Source organism: Chlorocebus sabaeus, chromosome 9, assembly GCF_047675955.1.
Source record: "Chlorocebus sabaeus isolate Y175 chromosome 9, mChlSab1.0.hap1, whole genome shotgun sequence".
NCBI classification, from domain to species: domain Eukaryota; kingdom Metazoa; phylum Chordata; class Mammalia; order Primates; family Cercopithecidae; genus Chlorocebus; species Chlorocebus sabaeus.
In genome coordinates, this window is record NC_132912.1 from 107064775 (window position 1) to 107083757 (window position 18983).

The window sequence follows — 18983 nt, forward strand, 5'->3', positions numbered from 1 at the left end:
AAGAACCCTCTCTTGGGTCTGGATCAGGACCCCTTTCCCGTAACATCTATACAGGAGGCATAACATGTTTTCCACCTTATTTTACAGGTGAGGGAACTGAAACACACTGAGGTTAGACTTGCCCATGTTCACAGTTAATAAGTGGTTGTTACGGGTTGAATTGTGCTCCCCCCAGTTTCATACATTGATGTCCTAATCCCCAGTACCCCAGTATGTGACCTTATTTGGAAATAGATGTAACTAAATTAAAATGAGATCACAATGGAGTGTGAGTGAAGATGAAGGCACAGATGGGGTGGGTGGTGCTTCTGCACTCCAAGGGACATCAAAGATTCCCTCAAACCACCAGAAGCTGGGAGAGAGGCATGGAACAGACTCCCTCACAGACTCCCTCCTCAGAAGGCAGCAACCCTGCTGACACCTTCATCTTGGACTTGTAGCCTCTAGAACTGAGGCAACACACTTCTGTTGTTTAAGCCACTCTGCAGTACTTTGTTACCCTAGTCCTAGCAACTGAATACAGGGGTGGAGCCAGGATCAAAACAGGTGGGCTGCTCCAAGACTTGGTGCTGTTCACCTCATTCTCTGCTCCTCCTGTAATAGGGCTAATCAAAATAAAGATAGACACCTACCCTCATCCCACCCCAATAAATGGCACAGGAGTTACCAGCTTTCGAATCTAGGCAAACAGGGAAATCACTGAATAGTCTTTTTCTTCATCTGTATGATGGCCCTGGAACCCCTCTTTCCTGACCCCTAAGTTAAAAGAGCTGTTTGAGAGGACTCTCTGGCCAGACCTTTATTCCCAGACCCAAGACTAAATTCATTCATCCCACCTGCTTGATTCTGAGCCTGTGCCCTTATTTAACTGAAATGCAGGTTCAGTTGCTTGCCTCTTTCAGAGTCCAATTATTAATAAGAAAAGCAAAGTCTGGTATAAAGAAAGTGGTTTTTCATTCCAAAGCTGGCTTACGGGAATAAAAACAGGCTTCCTGCCTTAAGGGTACCACTTCACTTTTGGGGGGCAGAAAGCAGGGGCTTTTAAAGCGGGGAGTTGGTATGAATTGCACGCCGGGGAGGGAGCGAGTGGGTGGGAGTTTGCACGACTCACTGTGGTGCTTTATCTACTGGGTGGTGCCATTATGGGCAGAAGTCATTTGTAAAGTGGACTTTTGGATGTAAATTGACTGTTATCTCTGGAGGCAGTCTCCTGGTGGGTGAGAGTCCTGCTCTGGAGCTTTTAAGTAAACACCCAGTTAGATAAGCTTGCCCTGTCTGTACGGAGTGTCAGTGAAGGAAAGGTCAAAGATGATAATCGCATTTCTAAAGAGCTAAGTAGGAAGTGGTGAACAGGGAGAAAGGAGAAAAGAGAAGAGATGGGAGAAACAAATAATGTAAAACATAACTCATCCTCTATCTCTTAGAAAAATGGGAGTACTCAGTGACATTACCAGGGCTTCAAACACAAATGTTTAGTAAGTGGGAGAGTTTTGAAAGCAGCACCATTATTCTGAGGTTGATGATATCCAGGCTTGTGCTGTCTCCTGTGGGTTAAAATGAAAAGGATGTATCCTACAGGTGACAGTGGGGACAGAGGCCCTCCCAGTAGTCACGTTAAGCTAGTACTGACAGAAAAAGGAAAAGCCTGTCCAGGTGGCTGGGCAACCCTGCAGCAAGGCATAGATGAGCTTGTAAATCAAAGGAAACGACCAAGGTGAGTCTCAATCCTTTTAGAGGTTTATTTTGCCAAGGTTGAGGACACATCTGAGAAAAAGTAACACAAAATCACAGGAACATCTGTGATCTGTGCTCTTTCCAAAGAGGGCTTGAGGACTTCAATATTTAAAGGGGAAAGAGCAGGCTGCAGGGGAAAGTGGAAAGAAAGAAAAAAGGGAAGATAGTTAAAAGGGGCAAGTAGTTGCATTCTTTGGGGCCTTTGATCAGCATTCACTGAAAGCACATGTTACATTCGTGAAAGGAGGTCGTAAAGGAATAGTCAATTATGCTAGTGCTTGGTGAATCTGCATTTTTACAAGATTAAATATAGGGTAGAGGAAGCAGTCAAATATGCATTTTTCTCCAGCGAGAGGAAGGATGACTCCTAGACCTGTCTTTGTCCGGTACTTGGGAAGATAAGCCATTGGGAAGATAAGCCATTAGTTCACATTGCCAGGATGAGATTCAACTGATCTGTTTTAGAGTAAAGATCTTGGGGGCCCACAAGGAATTTCCTTGTAAACAAGCCCCTTGGGGAGGTGTGTGGCTTTTGATCTTTGTAACTAGGAACAAAATGGGAGGCAGTGTTGCCTGACTCAGTTTCCAAGCTTGACTCTTCCCTTTGGCATAGTAATTTTGGGGTCCGGAGATTTTTATTTTCCCTTCACAAGCTAACAGGAGCCTTTGGAGAGAATGCTCTGGACCGGTGAGTGAGCCATGAGTTCGGGCCACAGGCTCTGAAGCCGTGAAGCCTTGGTACCGAGCGGGTGGCGCTTCGAGGTCAGTGCCACAGGAGGGAGGTCAGGGCCAGCGTCAGACGTGGGGCCCCATGGAGGGCGGAGTGGAGACCTTTTCGTTCGGGGGCGGAGGGATGACTCTGAGCATTTAGAACTTTTGTGCATCTCCCTGTGGGTGCATCTCTTGGCCAGCGAGATGCTTTGACACAGCCCCTTAAGCTATTTTAAGAGCTATCCCATAAAGCCGGGAAGGCACACCGGGTGGAGCTGGCGGCCGCCCGGGGCAGGCACTTTTGAGCCAGGGAGGAAGCGGGGAGGGAAGGAGGGCGGGAAGGACGGGCGACCTACTTCCTGAATCGCCTGCAAACGCCAGAGGAGGTCGGCCTGCGCTGCGCCACGATGTCCCGGGAGTCTGCCAGGAGCCTGGGGAAGGGTGAGGCCTGCCCGCTGCGAAGAGGGGTGAACTCGGCGACCCCCGGCGGCATGTTCGAGGCTGCTCCGGGAGCCCAGCCTCCCGGGAGCGCCCCACTGGCGGGGAACGGGTCGGAGCTGCAGTGGGACGCGGGGGCCGTGGGATACGGGGGGGTCTCGACACCTCTCTGGGCCGTCATCGCCTTCGCTTCTCCCCGGCAGGAAGCGCGCCCCCGGGGCCGGTCCCGGAGGGCTCGATCCGCGTCTACAGCATGAGGTTCTGCCCGTTTGCTGAAAGGACGCTTCTGGTCCTGAAGGCCAAGGGAATCAGGTGGGCACCCAGGCGGGGCACGCTCCCCGAGCTGTCCGGGAGCTTGCTGCAGGCGGCGGGGTGGGGTGGGGTCTCAGCCCCTTTCTACCCGCCTCCCGCCAGCGTCCTTTACTGCACATTATTTTCCGCCCTTTGGGAGACAGCAAGGTATAGACCCTTCCCCTAGGAAAAATAGGCCACAGATTCCAACAGTCTACGACAAGACTCCAGGTCTGGGACACCTCATTTAGATTAACCAGCCATTTAATGGATTAGAAAAGCTGAGGCTCCAGTGATGTTAGTGATTTGCCCGGGTAATAACCGGCAGCAGCTCTTTCAGCTTTGGTAGGTCGCAAAGTCCTGGTCCAGAGTCCTTTTGCTTTCGCCCTACTGTGATTCCCCATTCTTATTCCAGCTCAACTGTTAGTTGTTATTCTGAATGTATTGTTCCCTCCTGGAATAGTAATTTACCCCAGTACAGCAGAGTTTAGACCCAGACCCTCCTAGAGTAGTGCTGAGTTTACTGCACATATTCCTGTGGATTGGGCTGTTGGTTGAGTCAAACAGAGGGAAGTGTCTGTCTAGCTCATCCTTCTGCAGATCCTGTTTTGAAACTAGCGTAGTTTTTGACTTACGGGCTATCCACAGGACATGTGCAACAGTCACTTGACTTTTCTCTGACACCAAGTATCCATTGGAACCACTTCCTTTCCCATGACCTTTGAATGTCTGTTGATTAGACATTTATTAGATACCTGTGGTGTGGAAGGCTCTGTGGAAGTTTAAAACAAAACCCCCATTCTTAAGAAATTTTCTGTGTGTTTAGTGTCTGTGAACTAATTTTAGTTTTCTAAGGGGAGAATCTTTAGGAGTAGGCAATTATTTTCCCTAAAAGAAAGGTAAAATGCATTTAAAAATACATGTGAAGGGGATTTGACATTACTTCACTAAGAAATGCCTCTCATTTGGATGAGATTATGATTCTGAACACAGAATACTTACTATTTAGTAGTGTTTATTAAAAACACTGTCATATTTGCTGTAATAGAACTCTTTTATTGTACTAAGAGAAATCTAATTTAATCGAAATTGAAAAAGACCTTTTTTGGTACTCATTTAATTGAAAAGTCCAGGAGCATGACACAGCTGGATTCAGAGGCACAAAGTCCTGGGTTATGTGCTTCACCCTGGACCTTTAGTCTGAAACAACCCTACCTTATTTACTGGGGCAGTTTTCCAAAGGAACATTGGAACTATCTTCCCATAATAGTGTGGGTAGAAGGGAGGAAGAGGGTGGTTAACAGCTTCCAGGCAGTGCAAACAACAAAGGTCTACTACATTAATAGACCAGTTTTAAGCTTGAGCCCCTAGGAGGCTTTTACTGGGAAAGTACTAGATTCTAACCACATGATATGACTTAACAAAGCATGGTTTTCTCTAAAAGATGCATCTTCCAACTAGCTGTGGCAGGTGTATAGACTTGTTGGCTCACGATGCCAGGTTACCAAAATGCATGTGTGTTCCGAGATACTTTTTTTTTTTTTAAGAACAAAAGCCCAGGATCTGCCTTTTGTTTTCATAGTAACAAAAGTTTTTGTTTGTTTCATAGTTCAAAAATGTTGATAATTCTTTGGCAAGCAGCCAAGTAATTTTTTTTTTTTTTTTGCAATGGCTGGTACCTAAGTGTCCAGTATTCTGTCAGCACAGGAACCTTTTAAATTATACACACACCTGTGCTCATGTTCAAATTGGATGTTCCTTTGTTTCCATGGGGGAGTATGTATTTAAATCCTTAAATGAAACGCTGTTCTAGCTACAGCTGTGGATGGGAAAATAGAAAACAAAAGGTATTGGTGTCTATTTTTTTTTTGGTAATTTGTTCTATTGAACATTTATTCAGCCTTGACGATCATATGGACTTGGCTCTTTTCTCTTAGTTCCTCTACCATCTCAGGCAACATACAAGATAGAACTAAATACAATCTGACTATAGCCTGGACTTCACCTGTTTTCTTCCTTTTTGCTTTACTTTGTACGATTTACTCATTTTTTTAAAAAATCAGTACATGGAGATTTAATCTGAAAGCTTTTTTTGTGGGTGGATTGTTGGCTTTTTTTTTTTTTTTCGAGACAGGGTCTCACCCTGTCACCCAGGCTAGAATGCAGTGGTGCAATCATGGCTCACTGCAACCTCTGCCTTCAGGGCTCAAGCAATCTTCTCACCTCAGCATCCTGAGTAGCTGGGATTACAGGTGAGTGCCACCACACTTGGCTAGTTTTTATATTTTTTGTAGAGATAGGGTTTCACCATGTTGCCCAGGCTGGTCTTGAACTCCTGGGTTTAAGCAATCCGCCCACTTCAGCCTCCCAAAGTTCTGGGATTACAGATTGAGCTATCACACCTGGTCTTGTGGGTGGATTTTAAGGATTCTTTAATATCTTTGTAAAAACCAAGAAACTTTTTACTCAAATTAGCAAAATAAATTGAATTTTATGTTGGTTCTCATATAGTGGGTAGTGGACACAATTCAATTAGTTGCCTCGTATGATTTATAACTAAGATACCTCTTAGCCATAAATGGAGTATCTTATTGACAATTTTGAAGCATTTCCACTGATATATTCATTCATTCATATGAACTGAGTCCTTATCTGAAACTTTTTATTTTCTTCAGAATATTTATATCTATTTAGCATTTTGCTCACTTACATGTTTGTTTATTACTATGAGCAGATACACAAGATCTCACCTTTCGTGGAGCTTACATTCTAGGAAGATAACTTAATAAACTTGTAAATAAGTGAGCAAAGTAATTTGAGATATACATTATCAATTCAATGAAGAAAGTAAAACATGATAATCATGTAATAGAAGCTGCTCAGCAACTTCAGAGCTGTGGTCAGGGAGGGCCTGGGGATGTGTGTTTGACCTGGGAAGACCTAGGAAAAGGCAGGCAGAGGAGGCAGAGGACCATCAGATGCAAAGACTCTAAGGTGGAAACACATTTGGCAAATTCAAGCAATATAAAAAAGGCCAATGTGTAGAAGAAACATAGGGAAAAAGCTTCATGACACTGGCCTTGGCAATGATTTCCTGGACATGACACCAAAGACTGGGCAACAAGACCAAAAATAAACACATGGGAGTACATCAAACAAAAAAGCTTCCACACAGCAAAGGAAACGATTAACAGAGCAAAAAGGCAACCTATGGAATAAGAGAAAGTACTTGCAAACCACATATCTGGTAAGGGGTTAATCTCCAAAATACATAAGGAATCTCTACAACTCAACAACGAAAAAACCTGATTTTAACATGGGCTAAGATCTTAAACAGACATTTCTCAGGCTGGGCATGGTAGCTCACGCCTATAACCCCAAGGCAGGCAGATCACTTGAGCCCAGGAGTTCAAGACCAGCCTTGGCAACATGGCAGGATCCTGTCTCTACAAAAAAATTAGCTGGGTGTGGTGGTGCACGCCTGTGGTCCCAACTACTCGGGAGGTAGGAGGACCGCTTTAGCCCAGGAGGTTGAGGCTGCAGTGAGCTGTGATCAAGCCACTGCACTCCAGCCTAGGAGACAGAGTGTAAAAAAAAAATTAAAAATTAAAAAAATAGACATTTCTTCAAAGAGGACATAAAAATCGGCAACACATATATGAAAAAGTGCTTATCACTAATCATCAGGAAAATGCAAATCAAAATCACATAATAACCTCACACTTGTCAAGATGACTATAATTAAAAAAGACAAAAAGTATTAGCAAGGATGTGTAGAAATCAGAACCCTTGCACACCGTTCGCACTGTTGGCGGGAATGTAAAATGGTACAGCTGCTATGGAAAACAGTATAGATGTTCTTCAAAAAATTAAAAATAGAACTACCATATGATTCAGCAGTCTCGATACTGGGTATATATCCAAATTAAATGAAATCAAGTTCTCAAAGAGATATTAGCACTCTCATGTAGACTGCAGCACTGTTCGTAACAGCATAATGTCAATGTCTATCAGCAGATGAATGGATAAAGAAAATGTGGTAATGCTATTCCACCTAAAAAGGAAGGCAATTCTGCAATACGTGACAACGTGGATGGACCTGGCAGACATTATGCTAAGTAAAATAAGCCAGACACAGAAAGACAAATACTGCATGATTGTACTTAAAAAGTGTATCGAAAGTAGTCAAATTCATAAAATCAAAAACTAGAATGGAAGGAATCTAGGCAGACTCCTAAATTTGGGGTTTGATCAGCTAAGTGGATGGCAAAGAGGATTTATCCAAAAGCACAAAAGTGGTTTCCCTCTCTTCATAGTCTCCTATGTGTCTTTCAGGCACGAAGTCATCAATATCAACCTGAAAAACAAGCCTGAGTGGTTCTTTAACAAAAATCCCTTTGGTCTGGTGCCAGTTCTGGAAAACAGTCAGGGTCAGCTGATCTATGAGTCTCCCATCACCTGTGAGTACCTGGATGAAGCATACCCAGGGAAGAAGCTGTTGCCGGATGACCCCTATGAGAAAGCTTGCCAGAAGATGATCTTAGAGTTGTTTTCTAAGGTTTGTGCATAAGAAATTTCAGCTCCTATTTGAAACACCTGTTTTTTAAAGCGAAATCTGTGCTGCCATTTATAGTTCAGTGATTTGGGAGAGAAAAACAAAACAGGAATATACTTGTCAGCTCTGAGTGTCCTGCAAGTCCTTTCACGATCCAGTTCCTGTTTACCTCCAAAATTATCCCTTTTCACTCTTCTCCTGACACTTTATATATGCCAGCCATACTAAACTTTTCTCATAATTCCCAAATTCGCCCCTTTCTCTCTCAATTCTTGCTGTCAGATTCTTCCCACTTCTCACCATGCCTGGTTATCTCCACATCATTTTTCACGTCTGTTCAGACACTGCTGCCTTTCAGGAGCTTGTCAGGCTGGTTAGTGCTCTAGCTTCTGAGTTCCCATCTGTGTGAACTTTTGCCTGTCTTCTTGCCTGTGTACTGCACTGGGGTTGTGAGCTCCTTGAGGGTGAGGGCTGTGTTTTGAGCACTGTTAGTTCGCTGCCTAGTTTTGTGACTGGCTCTGCTATTTTCTTGTGACTCTGAGCAAGTTACTTATTACTTTGCCTCTCCGTTCATCATTGGTAAAATGGATATAGTAATTGTTCCCACCTCATAAGATAAAAATCAGTTAATATAAAACACCTGGAGCAGACTCTGACACACAGTAACTACTTAGTTCTTGTCCTTATAGCCATAGCATCAAGCAGCGAGCAGCTACTCAGATGACTGAATAAATGGCATTCCTGGAGAACTGTTTGTACCTTACTTAGCATCAACATTGTGGATTAGCACAAACAATTAATATTAACAAAGAAATAACTAACAGATGTGTGTTTAGACACCAAGAATAGCATGTCTGGTTATATGCTTATAATATTGTCACCTTGGTAGTATGGTCAGTGTATAAAGGATTATCTTTAGAGAAAAAGATGGTTAAAGAAATGCCCTAAGAGAGAGTTATAGGGAAAACATTCTGTTTTAGGAGACATTACAAAGGGAAGCCAACGGGAAAGGAAGAGTGAGTCACCTGCTTAGTAAGATGAGGGTGAAAGAATAGTAGAGGTGGCTGCTGTGAAAGATAATGAAAGGGAACATGACATTTTCAAGAAAGATGTTGGAGAGTTTTACAAAGTAGTAACAAGTTAAAGGCATGCAGCTTCAAGACACGAAGTCATCAATATCAACCAAAAAACATAAGCCTAAGTGGTTCTTTAAGAAAAATCTCTTTGGTCTGGTGCCAGTTCTAGAAAACTTTTTTTAGTATGGCTGGAATATAAAGTATCAGAAGAAGAGATAAAATGGGTAACTTTGGAGAGGTAAACAGGAACTGGATTATGAAAGGACTTGTAGGACACGTCAGAGAAAATGAGCTTTAAAAGTAAAGCTTTTAGGCATGAAGTTTTACTTTCATGTATAAAACTACTACTTTAAAAAAAGTAGTCACAAGAGATTCATTGTACTATCTAGAAAGAAAATGAGCTTTAGAAGTAATGCTGAAGATGCCCACCTTTACTTCCCCACTTGCTTTTAAGGGAGAGGTGGCCTTATGTACATATGACCCTGCTCTCCTGGCCACAGCCCATCAGAACAGAAATGTACCCCACCCCCACACCTGGGCCAGTCATCTTCTCTCCTGGGAACTTGGAAATGAGACACAGAGACTAAGACAGCAAAGGTTAGGACAGTAAAGACAACTAAGCGTTGGGGCTCAAATATAACATTAGAGGCTAGGAAAACCAAAGCCACTTAAGAAATAATTTTTTAGAAGAGCAAAAATTAAAAGCATTGCAAAGGGACTGAAGTACATAAAGTAATACGGAGCAGAAATGTAAGGAAAAACAGATGAAAGACCAGGTAGACCCAGATGGAAATGTGGATGAAAGGGCTGCCTGAAAGCCTTCAGTCCCAGGGCAGGCTGAACTGATGTGGATGGGATTTCATGGGATTCTGTATTTTTACAAGTGCCTGTTTACTTAAACTAGGATGAGTAGACTTCTGCATCTTGCAATGAAATGATACCAAAGACCAAAGTATTAAAACACATAAACACCATCACGAGCATTAAAGCATCTGATGCTACACCCGTCAAGTCTTTAGGTAGTCAGTCCCTTTTGGACAGTCTCCTGGCGTCCTCCCCAACAAAGAAATCAGAAAAATTCTCTACCCTAGCTCTTTGCAGTTGGGGCCAAGTTTTGTGACCTAGGCTTTTCCTGTCAGACACACACAATAGAGCTCAATTCAGAAACGAGCAAGGTGAGGAAACAGACTTGGTGGGATATCTGTTTAAGATATTCAGCTCTCCACTGGTTCTGCTGGTGAGAGTGGTGGCAGAGCTTCTGGGTTTCAGCAGTGTGGGTTACAAAATAAAAATTCTTGAGTAGAAATGGCATCAGTGCCAGTGGGGTTAGTGGTTATCTCAGACTCTACTTTCTGGCAGCTGCACAAACTGAAGCATCTAATGCTCAGCTTGCACTAGCATCAGTGGGCGCTTCCCATGAGGCCAGTTCTCAGCATGAATTTGGGATGTTCTGTCTTAATTCCAAGCCTGTTTGTTCAGCCTCCCAATAATTCTATAAGCCACTTAGTCTCCTTTAAAGAAAGTTGTGTTGGCTGGGTGTGGTGGCTCAAGCCTGTAATCCCAGCACTTTGGGAGACTGAGGCAGATGGATCACCTGAGGTCAGGAGTTCGAGACCAGCCTGGCCAGTATGGCGAATCACCATCCACTGTACTAAAAATACAAAAATTAGCTGGGCGTAGTGGCTCATGCCCATAATCTCAGCTACTAAGGAGGCAGAGACAGGAGAATTGCTGAGCCTGGGTGGTGGAGGTTGCAGTGAGCTGAGATCGTGCCACTGCATTCCAGCCTGGGTGACAGAGCATGACTCCGTTTCAAAAAAAAAAAAGGAAAGAAAGTTGTTTCTTAAACATGCCAAAGTAGGTTCTGTTATTTATAACTGATAAAATCCTGACCAACCCAGCATTTTAGGCCACAAAACCATTCCTAAGACCAGTCCATTGCCTCTGTGAGCACAGGAACTTGGTGCACCCTTGATGTTTCTAGAACACCTTGACACCAGGACTATGAGGGTTCTGTCATGTTTTTATGTGAGGGGGCCGATATAGTTAGCCGTAAACTGATAAACTAAGAAATTATTCTCTTTCTAGGTGCCATCCTTGGTAGGAAGCTTTATTAGAAGCCAAAATAAAGAAGACTATGCTGGCCTAAAAGAAGAATTTCGTAAAGAATTTACCAAGCTAGAGGAGGTAATCATTTCTCCTAGCTACCATCAGAGTAAACGATAACTGTACCTACCCTCCTTTTCCTCCTATTATTTTCTTCATATTCCCACTTCCCAAGTCACTTTCTGGCAATTAGGAAAATTCCCCTAAACATTTTTGTTTACAGCAGACTGCTGTTATAAAGCAGAAAGCTGTTCTGCTTAAGATATAAATCAAAACACCTAAAAATACTTTGTCATGGGCTTGCTTTAAAATATTCTGCTGTGTTAACATTAAAGTAACAAGGAAAAAGGAAATTGTACCCACATTTCCACAAGCTTTTATGTATCCAGTTTTCCATGCTTGTTTGCAGTCCTTGTCCATATATTTTTAAAAAATTAATGTAGCTCTAATCAGAGCATAGATACCATTCTGTGTTCTGCTTTTTTTTTCTGTGTCCTGTGTCCACTATTACATACTAAATATTTCCCACCAGAAAAAGTTTGCAATGAACAGTACAGACACTTGAGGGAAGCCCAGATGTATTTTACCTTCTTTTGGGGAAAGCTGACATTTGGGCCTCGGAGTCTGTCTCTTGGCCTTGAGATATTTCATTCATGCTAAGCCTGAAGTTTTTGCTGACAGAAGATATAGTTCCCGTCTTTTATGGGAATGCATTTAACATCTTATCAGTAATACGACGTTTGCTGTAGGTTTTTCAGAAACCTTTTTTTCATTATAAAGTTCTCTTCTATTACTAGTTTGCTAATTTTTTAAAAAGTCATAAATGTTGAATTTTATTGAATGCTTTTTCTGCATCTTTTACATCTATTGAAATGTTCATAGAATTTTTTCCTGTTAATCTGGTGAATATGGTGCTACTGACAGATTTTTTTTTTTTTTTTTTTTTAATGTTTAACCATCCTAGCATTCCTAAGATAAAACCTACTTGTTCTCTATGGATTTTTATATGTACTGTAGAATTAGCTAATAAATGAGTTTTTTATGTGTGTTCATAAATGAGATTGGCCTCTAATTTTCTATTCTTATAGTATCATTATTGGCTTTTGGTATCAAGGATATTCTGACCTCATAAAATGAATTGGGTAACTAAGCTGTTTTTCTAATCTCTGAAACCATTTGGTAGGGACTAGTGTTTCTTTAAAACATTTGAGCCTGGTGTCTTTAACAGGGGTAGATTTTTCATTACTAGTTTGATTTCTTTAATGGTAATTGGTTTTTCAGTTTTACATTTCTTCTGGAATCAATGTTGGTACTTTATATTTTTTCTGCTGAACAGTGTGGGAGCTGGAAAGTAAGATGCAGTCCATATTCTTCAGATAATTAGTTTAGTAGTAGACGGAACACAATCGGTAGATATATGCAATCTAAAATGCATATTATGCATTGAAAAAAACTATGGAGGTTATTTATAAAGGACAAATTAGTTTGGTGTTGGTTTAAATAGCCAGATAATATTCTCAATCACCCCCTTTGGCAAACCCTGTAACCAATTCGCCTTCTTAAAATTTCAGAAACATACAATTTGTGTTTGGTTTTCAAATGATTGTCATCTGTTTAGTAACTAATACAATCTATTTCCAGTATATTTTAAGTACAAATGCTTTTGCACTTACAATGGGGTTACATCCAATAAATCCATCATAAGTTGAAAATATCGTAAGTGGAAAATGCATTTAATAAACCCAACCTACAGAGCATCATAGCTCAGCCTAGCCTGCTTTAAATGTGCTCAGAAAACTTCCGTTAGCCAGAAATTAGGCAAAATCATCAAACATAAAACCTATTTATAAAGTGTTGAATATTTCATATAATTTATTGAATACCCATATCCAAAAGATGCTGGCAACACAGCACCCATTAGAGCATTGGTTGTTTACTCTCCTGATGGTGAGTCTGCCCAGCATCAAGAGTATCATACTGCAAATCGCTAGCCCAGGAAAAGAGGAAAATTCAAAGTTCAAAGTACAGTTTCTACTGAATGCTTGCTTTTGCACCATTGTAAAGTTGAAAAGAATTTAAACTGAACCATCATAAGCTGCAGACTGTGCATTTTATATTGAAAAGTTAATATTTTTAATTTTTGACACAGGGAAGTACCCAAAGCATAAGAACATACACATTTTCACAAAGTGAACACAGTCATGGAACCAGCACTCATATCAACTAACAATATATTAGTTTGGGCTTTTTTGTAGTTTATGCAAATGAACTCATATAACGTTCATCTTTTTGGGTATGCCTGCTTTCATTCAATATTAGATTTGTGGGTTCATCTATGCTGTGTAGTTCTTTCCTATTCTTTATACAGTGTTCTAAAGTATAGTATATTATAGTTTACCCATTCTACTCTTGATAATAAGCATTTTCACATTTGGGCTATTACAAATAGTGCTGCAGTGAACATTCACATACATATCTTTTGGTGAACATGTGTTACATTTCCAAGTAGAATTGCTCGGTGATAAGAGTATGCAACATGGTTGTACCAATTTACACCTCTATGACAGTGGTTCCATACCCTTGCCAACTTCATTTTGTTCATTTTAGGCATTCTCATGGATGTATAGTGTTATTGTATTTTGGTTTTAATTTGCATTTCCCTAATGACTAATGCAGTTGAACACCTTTCCAAATGATAATTGGTCATTTGGACATCATCTTTTGTGAAGATCAAGTGATCAAGTCTTGCTCATTTTTCTAATGGGTTATTTGCCATTTTTCTGATTCCCAGGAATCCTTTCTATATTCTGAATACCAGTCCTTTGTATTACAGATATGTTGTAGTCTGTGACTTGTTTTATTTTTCAGTTTTCCAGTTTATGTTGCGATTGTTTTGCTTTATCCCAGACCAACAGATTCTAAAGCTTAATTAAGTTTTTTGATCAAACAGACAAAAACCCAACTTGGATACATCAGAGTAAAAACTGCTTCTCTCACCTACTCTACTTAATTTCCCTTCAGCGTTTCTAGTGAGTCTTACTACATGCACAAATAATAAATACTTTTATGCTGTTTAATGTTCAGGTTCTGACTAATAAGAAGACAACGTTCTTTGGTGGCAATTCTATCTCTATGATTGATTATCTCATCTGGCCCTGGTTTGAACGGCTGGAAGCAATGAAGTTATATGAGTAAGATATTTTAATATTTTGTGCATAATTTAGGATGACAGTTGGCATAGTATATATTGACCTTTCTTTTTAACAGAAGTTAAAATATTTAATACAACTGGTCTGAATGAGAACAAGCAGACGGGAGTCTTGGACTATCCAGGGCATGTCATATACCTACGCTAACTACTCTCCATCACTGGGAGGGGGCAGGGATTTCTGTGACATGTAGTAAAGTGCTTTAAAATTTACTCCTTCCTTCCTGATTACAAATCCATAAGGGGAAGGGTACGGTGGCTTATGCCTGTAAGCCCAGCACTTTGGGAGGCCGAGGTGGGTGGATCATCTGAGGTCAGGAGTTGGAGACCAGCCTGGCCAATGTGGTGAAACCCCATCTCTACTAAAAATACAAAAATTAGCTGGGCATTGTGGTGCACACCTGTAATCTCAGCTACTCGAGAGGCTGAGGCAGGAGAATCACTTGAACCCGGGAGGCGGTTGCAGTGAGCCGAGATCATGTCACTGAACTCCAGCCTGGGCAAGAGCAACACTCTGTATCCAAAAAAAAAAAAAAAAAAAAATCCATAACGTTGTAAATTTTTATAAGGATGTTGTTGCCAGATTGTATGACCAGTGTTACCTCCCATTTACCAGTAAGATTTCCACATTATTTTCCAAATTCTGTTTTGAGTTTGGGAGCCACCTTGCCTTACTCCCGCTTCTTGGACATTAGAGCTATTCAGCTGGTCATAATCTGGGTGTAGAATAACATAGAACATTCGTGATTGTATTCCCTGTTCTCATTGTAATAAATTGTCAGTTTCTCTCTTTGGGTAAGTTCTCACATTAACAAGTCACTTCACTCTAGTCTCATTCCTCTTGGGTAAAAAAGGAACCTCTATAATGTCTTTCAAATTGAATATTCTATTACATGCATTTTTAAATATTTTTAATGAAATATTTAAGGGAAAAAAATGAAACTGTAGAGTAATAATGACATATGGGAGACTGTGATGTCATCCTAGTTGACCTACCTCACACCTTTCATTTTTTCCTCTTCCCACAGGTGTGTAGACCACACTCCAAAACTTAAACTGTGGATGGCAGCCATGAAGGAAGATCCCACAGTGTCAGCCCTGCTCATTAGTGAGAAGGACTGGCAAGGTTTCCTAAAGCTTTACTTACAGAACAGCCCTGAGGCCTGTGACTATGGGCTCTGAAGGGGGCAGGAGTCAGCAATAAAGCTATGTCAGATGTTTTCCTTCACTAATATGAATAATAGCATGCTTTTATTTTACCAAGGGTTCAGGTTGCATGGGATCATCTTCTCTGATGTGACATCGACAGCCTAATGGTGGGGTCTCCTTAAGGCCCCGCTACAGAAATGAAAATGCATTTCCTGTCTCAACATGCTAAAACGACTCTGAGGGTTCTACCACAGTCCATGCTGAAAAGCCCCAAATTATCATCTTTAGAAAAATCTGGACTTCAATCTTTTTTTTTTTTTGAGACCGAGTTTCACTCTTGTTGACCAGGCTGGAGTGCAATGGCCCGATCTCGGCTCACCACAACCTCCGCCTCCTCAGTTCAAGCGATTCTCCTGCCTCAGCCTCCCGAGTAGCTGGGATTACAGGCATGCACCACCACACCTGGCTAATTTTTTGTATTTTTAGTAGAGATGGAGTTTCTCCATGTTGGTCAGGATGGTCTCAAACTCCCGACCTCAGGTGATCCGTGCGCCTCAGCCTCCCAGTGTTGGGATTACAGGCATGAGCCAAGGGTGGCGCCACTCCACAATCTAACTTTATAACTGCTCACAGGAAATTTCCACTCGGTTACCCTGTTGTGTGATTTCAAGAGATGCTCTCTCGTTGCTTGTCTTCTGGTTTCTTACTTGAGAAGCTTTCAATTCCTTCTTTCATTTCCATCATCAACTTAATTTCACATTCTCTGTATTGTTGGCACTGAAGACCAGACGCACATTACCCCAAAGGTGGGTGGCTGGGCAGACTCCTAGTTGGTCTCCCTGTCTCTAAACCCTTCAAATCCTTCCTATCAAAGCCCATGCTGGGCACATACGTGGTGTACCACTTATGTAATTAAATACTGTGTAGGCCGCATCAGTCAATTCTGCCTATAAGGTTGATAAGTAATAAAAACCCCACTGATAAATAGTAATGCCATCTTCCACACATTTTCATAGCCCACTGGGTTTCTCACTATTCAATTTTTATCATCACATCACCACCACGAGAAGGTAGGTCGAAGAGCATCATTTCATTCTACAGATGATGCAACGAAGGTCCCGAGGTTAAGTGAGGCCTTAAGGTGGTGGCAGAAAGTTCACACCCAGCGCACTGCTCTTACCATCGGAATCAGGGCTGTCGGGCCGCCCCAATTGTCTGCTTTCCTGAACTTATTTTCAAGTGCGCCATTGAGAGAAACCTCCGAATGACTAATTCTTAAATTTAAGGGTGCATAATAATCACCTATGGCTCAACGCAGCATTTCCGATTCAGCAGGCTGGGGTGGGCCGCTAAGTCTATATCTGAAATAAGCCCCTCGCTCCAGGTGACGCAGGTGGTGTGGGGACCGCACCCGGAGGACGACCTGGAGCCGCCTGACTTCACAAAGGCCTCCTGCCGCCCACCTTCAGCGGCCACCAACGCCCCGGCTGCCAGCAGCGGACCACCTCTGCGGATGCGCGCCTACCCCAGCCGCTTAGCCCTAGTGGTTTCCGGCAGATTTCCCCGCCGGTGCGGAACCGGGTGCCGGGTCCCACAGCCAACCACTACCGGTTCCTCTTTCGTCAGCCACCAGCGCCGGCAGTACCCGCGAATCCCGATCACCAAGAGCCTGTAAGGCGGCCGCCCATTGGCTCAGCCGCACTGCTGGGCAGGCGCTTCCAAAGCTTTGAGGATTGGCTGACCCTCCGGGCGCCGGGGCTAGTTGGCGGGTAGGATAACGTGCGAGGGGCAGGCCCCGTCTACGCCCCGCCTCCTTGCTGCTGCCGCCGGCAATCCTGGTCCGGTCTCGTGCGTTCCCGGAAGTCCCTCGCGGGACGTCTCTCAGCCACCGGGTGGGTCCGTTCGGCCTGCGTTGTATTTGAAGGAAAGAGGGGTTTGAGGTCAATTCTGTTTGTTGGGGTTTTCACGAATTTCGGGGCCCACAGTAGGCTTGCCAACTTTAACTTTTGCCTAACACTTTACGAGAAATCCTATTTAACCTTGACCACTGTTGCATCAAAGAATTTCACATCCAAAAAAGTGCAGCCTAAGAATAAAGAACAGGTCTTCAGACTGAGTACCTTTAATTAAGGTGTTCTTATTTTTCTGATTTGGCTGGAAACAGGCAGAGACCACCCCAGATAACCAGTTCTCAGCCTTGCGTGGGACACCACGAATTTATGCCACGTGTTTACGGCACTGGCAGGTGGGGGAATTTGGTTTCTGGGAATGTGCTGTCTTTGTGAAAACTGTGAAAAGCCTTCCCTGCTACATTGAAATAATCATAAAAATAATAGTAGCTAATGTTGAATACCTACTAGGTATCAGACACATGCTAAGCATTCAATGTTTCTCATCCAGTTTCTGAATGAAACCTCTGCAAACCACATAATGTACTGGTACTATTAGCTACAAATTACATATAAGAACACCAGAAAGTTGTTGTCATTTGCCCAAGGTCACCCAGCTAATAAATGTTGAAGAGATTCGAACCTAGCCTGAACTGTTACAGGAAGACCATTCTTGAGATGAATTTATGTGTGCTATTTTTCCTGTTTTTATCCAACAGCTCTCAAGAGAGGATAGTATCTACCTTTTTGACCACATCATTATTCCTGGGATTTAACAGGAGTTAATGTTCCTTTTCTAAACTAAATGGTTTTGATTTTACAAATTATTTGACTTTTACTGATTTCAGGATCTTGACAATTTGCCTTTACTTATTCAGATGTTATTATACCAAATATTTATTTAAAAAGTTTTTTTTTCCTTTGATTCCCCAAGTTGTAGAGAGATAGGGATAGGGAAGCAGAATCAAGTACTTAAAAAGATAGCCTCATTTGACTCTGATTTCCCTATAGGGAATATGAAAAATTTCCCGAATATAGGCACATTTGAGAACAGAACCTTTTACCTAACTGATCTCACTTTTTGAACTCATTGGACAATGAGGGAACACCCAGTAATATAATCTTTCATGTAAATTAGGCTGCTAACATACTAAGAGGAATGTACTCCAGTTTCTGCTACTATCAAGAGATGGCATGACAAAAAATTTTGAAAAGTTGCCACATGCAAACCACAGTTCCTCTTCTCAAAACAAATGCATGTAAATAGAGTATAAGTTATTTCTTTGGTGGCATTATTTTCCTAGAAGGCTTAAGTCATTAATCACCCATGACCAAAGATCCAAACATTTTCAAAACAGATCCGATTATATTTCAGGTGGCTGAAAATGGATTTGAAGTAGGTTTAATATGGTCTAGTTACAATTTGTTTCATGAATGAGTGGGTCAGTATAATAAAGGTGTAAACACGAAATAACATAGAAGGAAAGTTTGCAAAGAGGATTTCAAATTTAAGTACCTGCTGGGTATTCAAAAGAAAGTAGGGATAAGCTTGAGGTTAAAATCTTTCTAGGGAAAGTATAGTGTTCAGAGGCAAGATTAAAAACCACGTTACTGAAATGGAGTCTGCAGCATTCAACCCATTCGATTGGCATTAAACTGGTAACTGGTGAAATAAGTATTGTGAGTTGAACTTGAATTCTAATATGCTCGGCAAAGCCGAATCACGATGTGCTTCATCTTTATGGATACAAAATTGGAATGCACTCTGTTATAAAAAATATGTTCTTACTCACTAGCGTTTGTCATTAACTTTGATGTATACTGAG

At 41.9% G+C, this 18983-nt stretch overlaps 3 protein-coding genes across 3 annotated transcripts in view; 2 read left to right on the top strand and 1 right to left on the bottom strand.

The window, feature by feature from the left end:
* The window catches only part of CFAP43 (cilia and flagella associated protein 43), a 174181-nt gene that overhangs the window by 126382 nt on the left and 28816 nt on the right, over positions 1–18983 (bottom strand). The window lies entirely within an intron of this gene.
* GSTO1 (glutathione S-transferase omega 1) lies at positions 1722–15351 on the top strand. The gene is made up of 6 exons (XM_007964039.3): positions 1722–2886; positions 3087–3195; positions 7510–7732; positions 10894–10992; positions 13996–14102; positions 15148–15351. The coding sequence occupies exons 1-6, from the start codon at positions 2853–2855 to the stop codon at positions 15299–15301; spliced, it is 726 nt and encodes a 241-aa protein (XP_007962230.1). The 5' UTR covers positions 1722–2852; the 3' UTR covers positions 15302–15351.
* The window catches only part of GSTO2 (glutathione S-transferase omega 2), a 29101-nt gene continuing 26882 nt past the window's right edge, over positions 16765–18983 (top strand). Inside the window, exon 1 of the mRNA XM_007964041.3 lies at positions 16765–17160. The gene's annotated coding sequence lies outside the window, so the exon portion shown is untranslated. The remainder of the gene's footprint in view (positions 17161–18983) is intronic.

Excerpts from the sequence above, each read along its gene's own strand:
- GSTO1 (XM_007964039.3), top strand. The coding sequence starts at position 2,853 with ATGTCCCGGGAGTCTGCCAGGAGCCTGGGGAAGG. Across the intron at positions 7,733-10,893 it reads TCTTAGAGTTGTTTTCTAAG|GTGCCATCCTTGGTAGGAAG; the intron begins GTTTGTGCATAA and ends TTCTCTTTCTAG. Across the intron at positions 14,103-15,147 it reads GAAGCAATGAAGTTATATGA|GTGTGTAGACCACACTCCAA; the intron begins GTAAGATATTTT and ends CTCTTCCCACAG.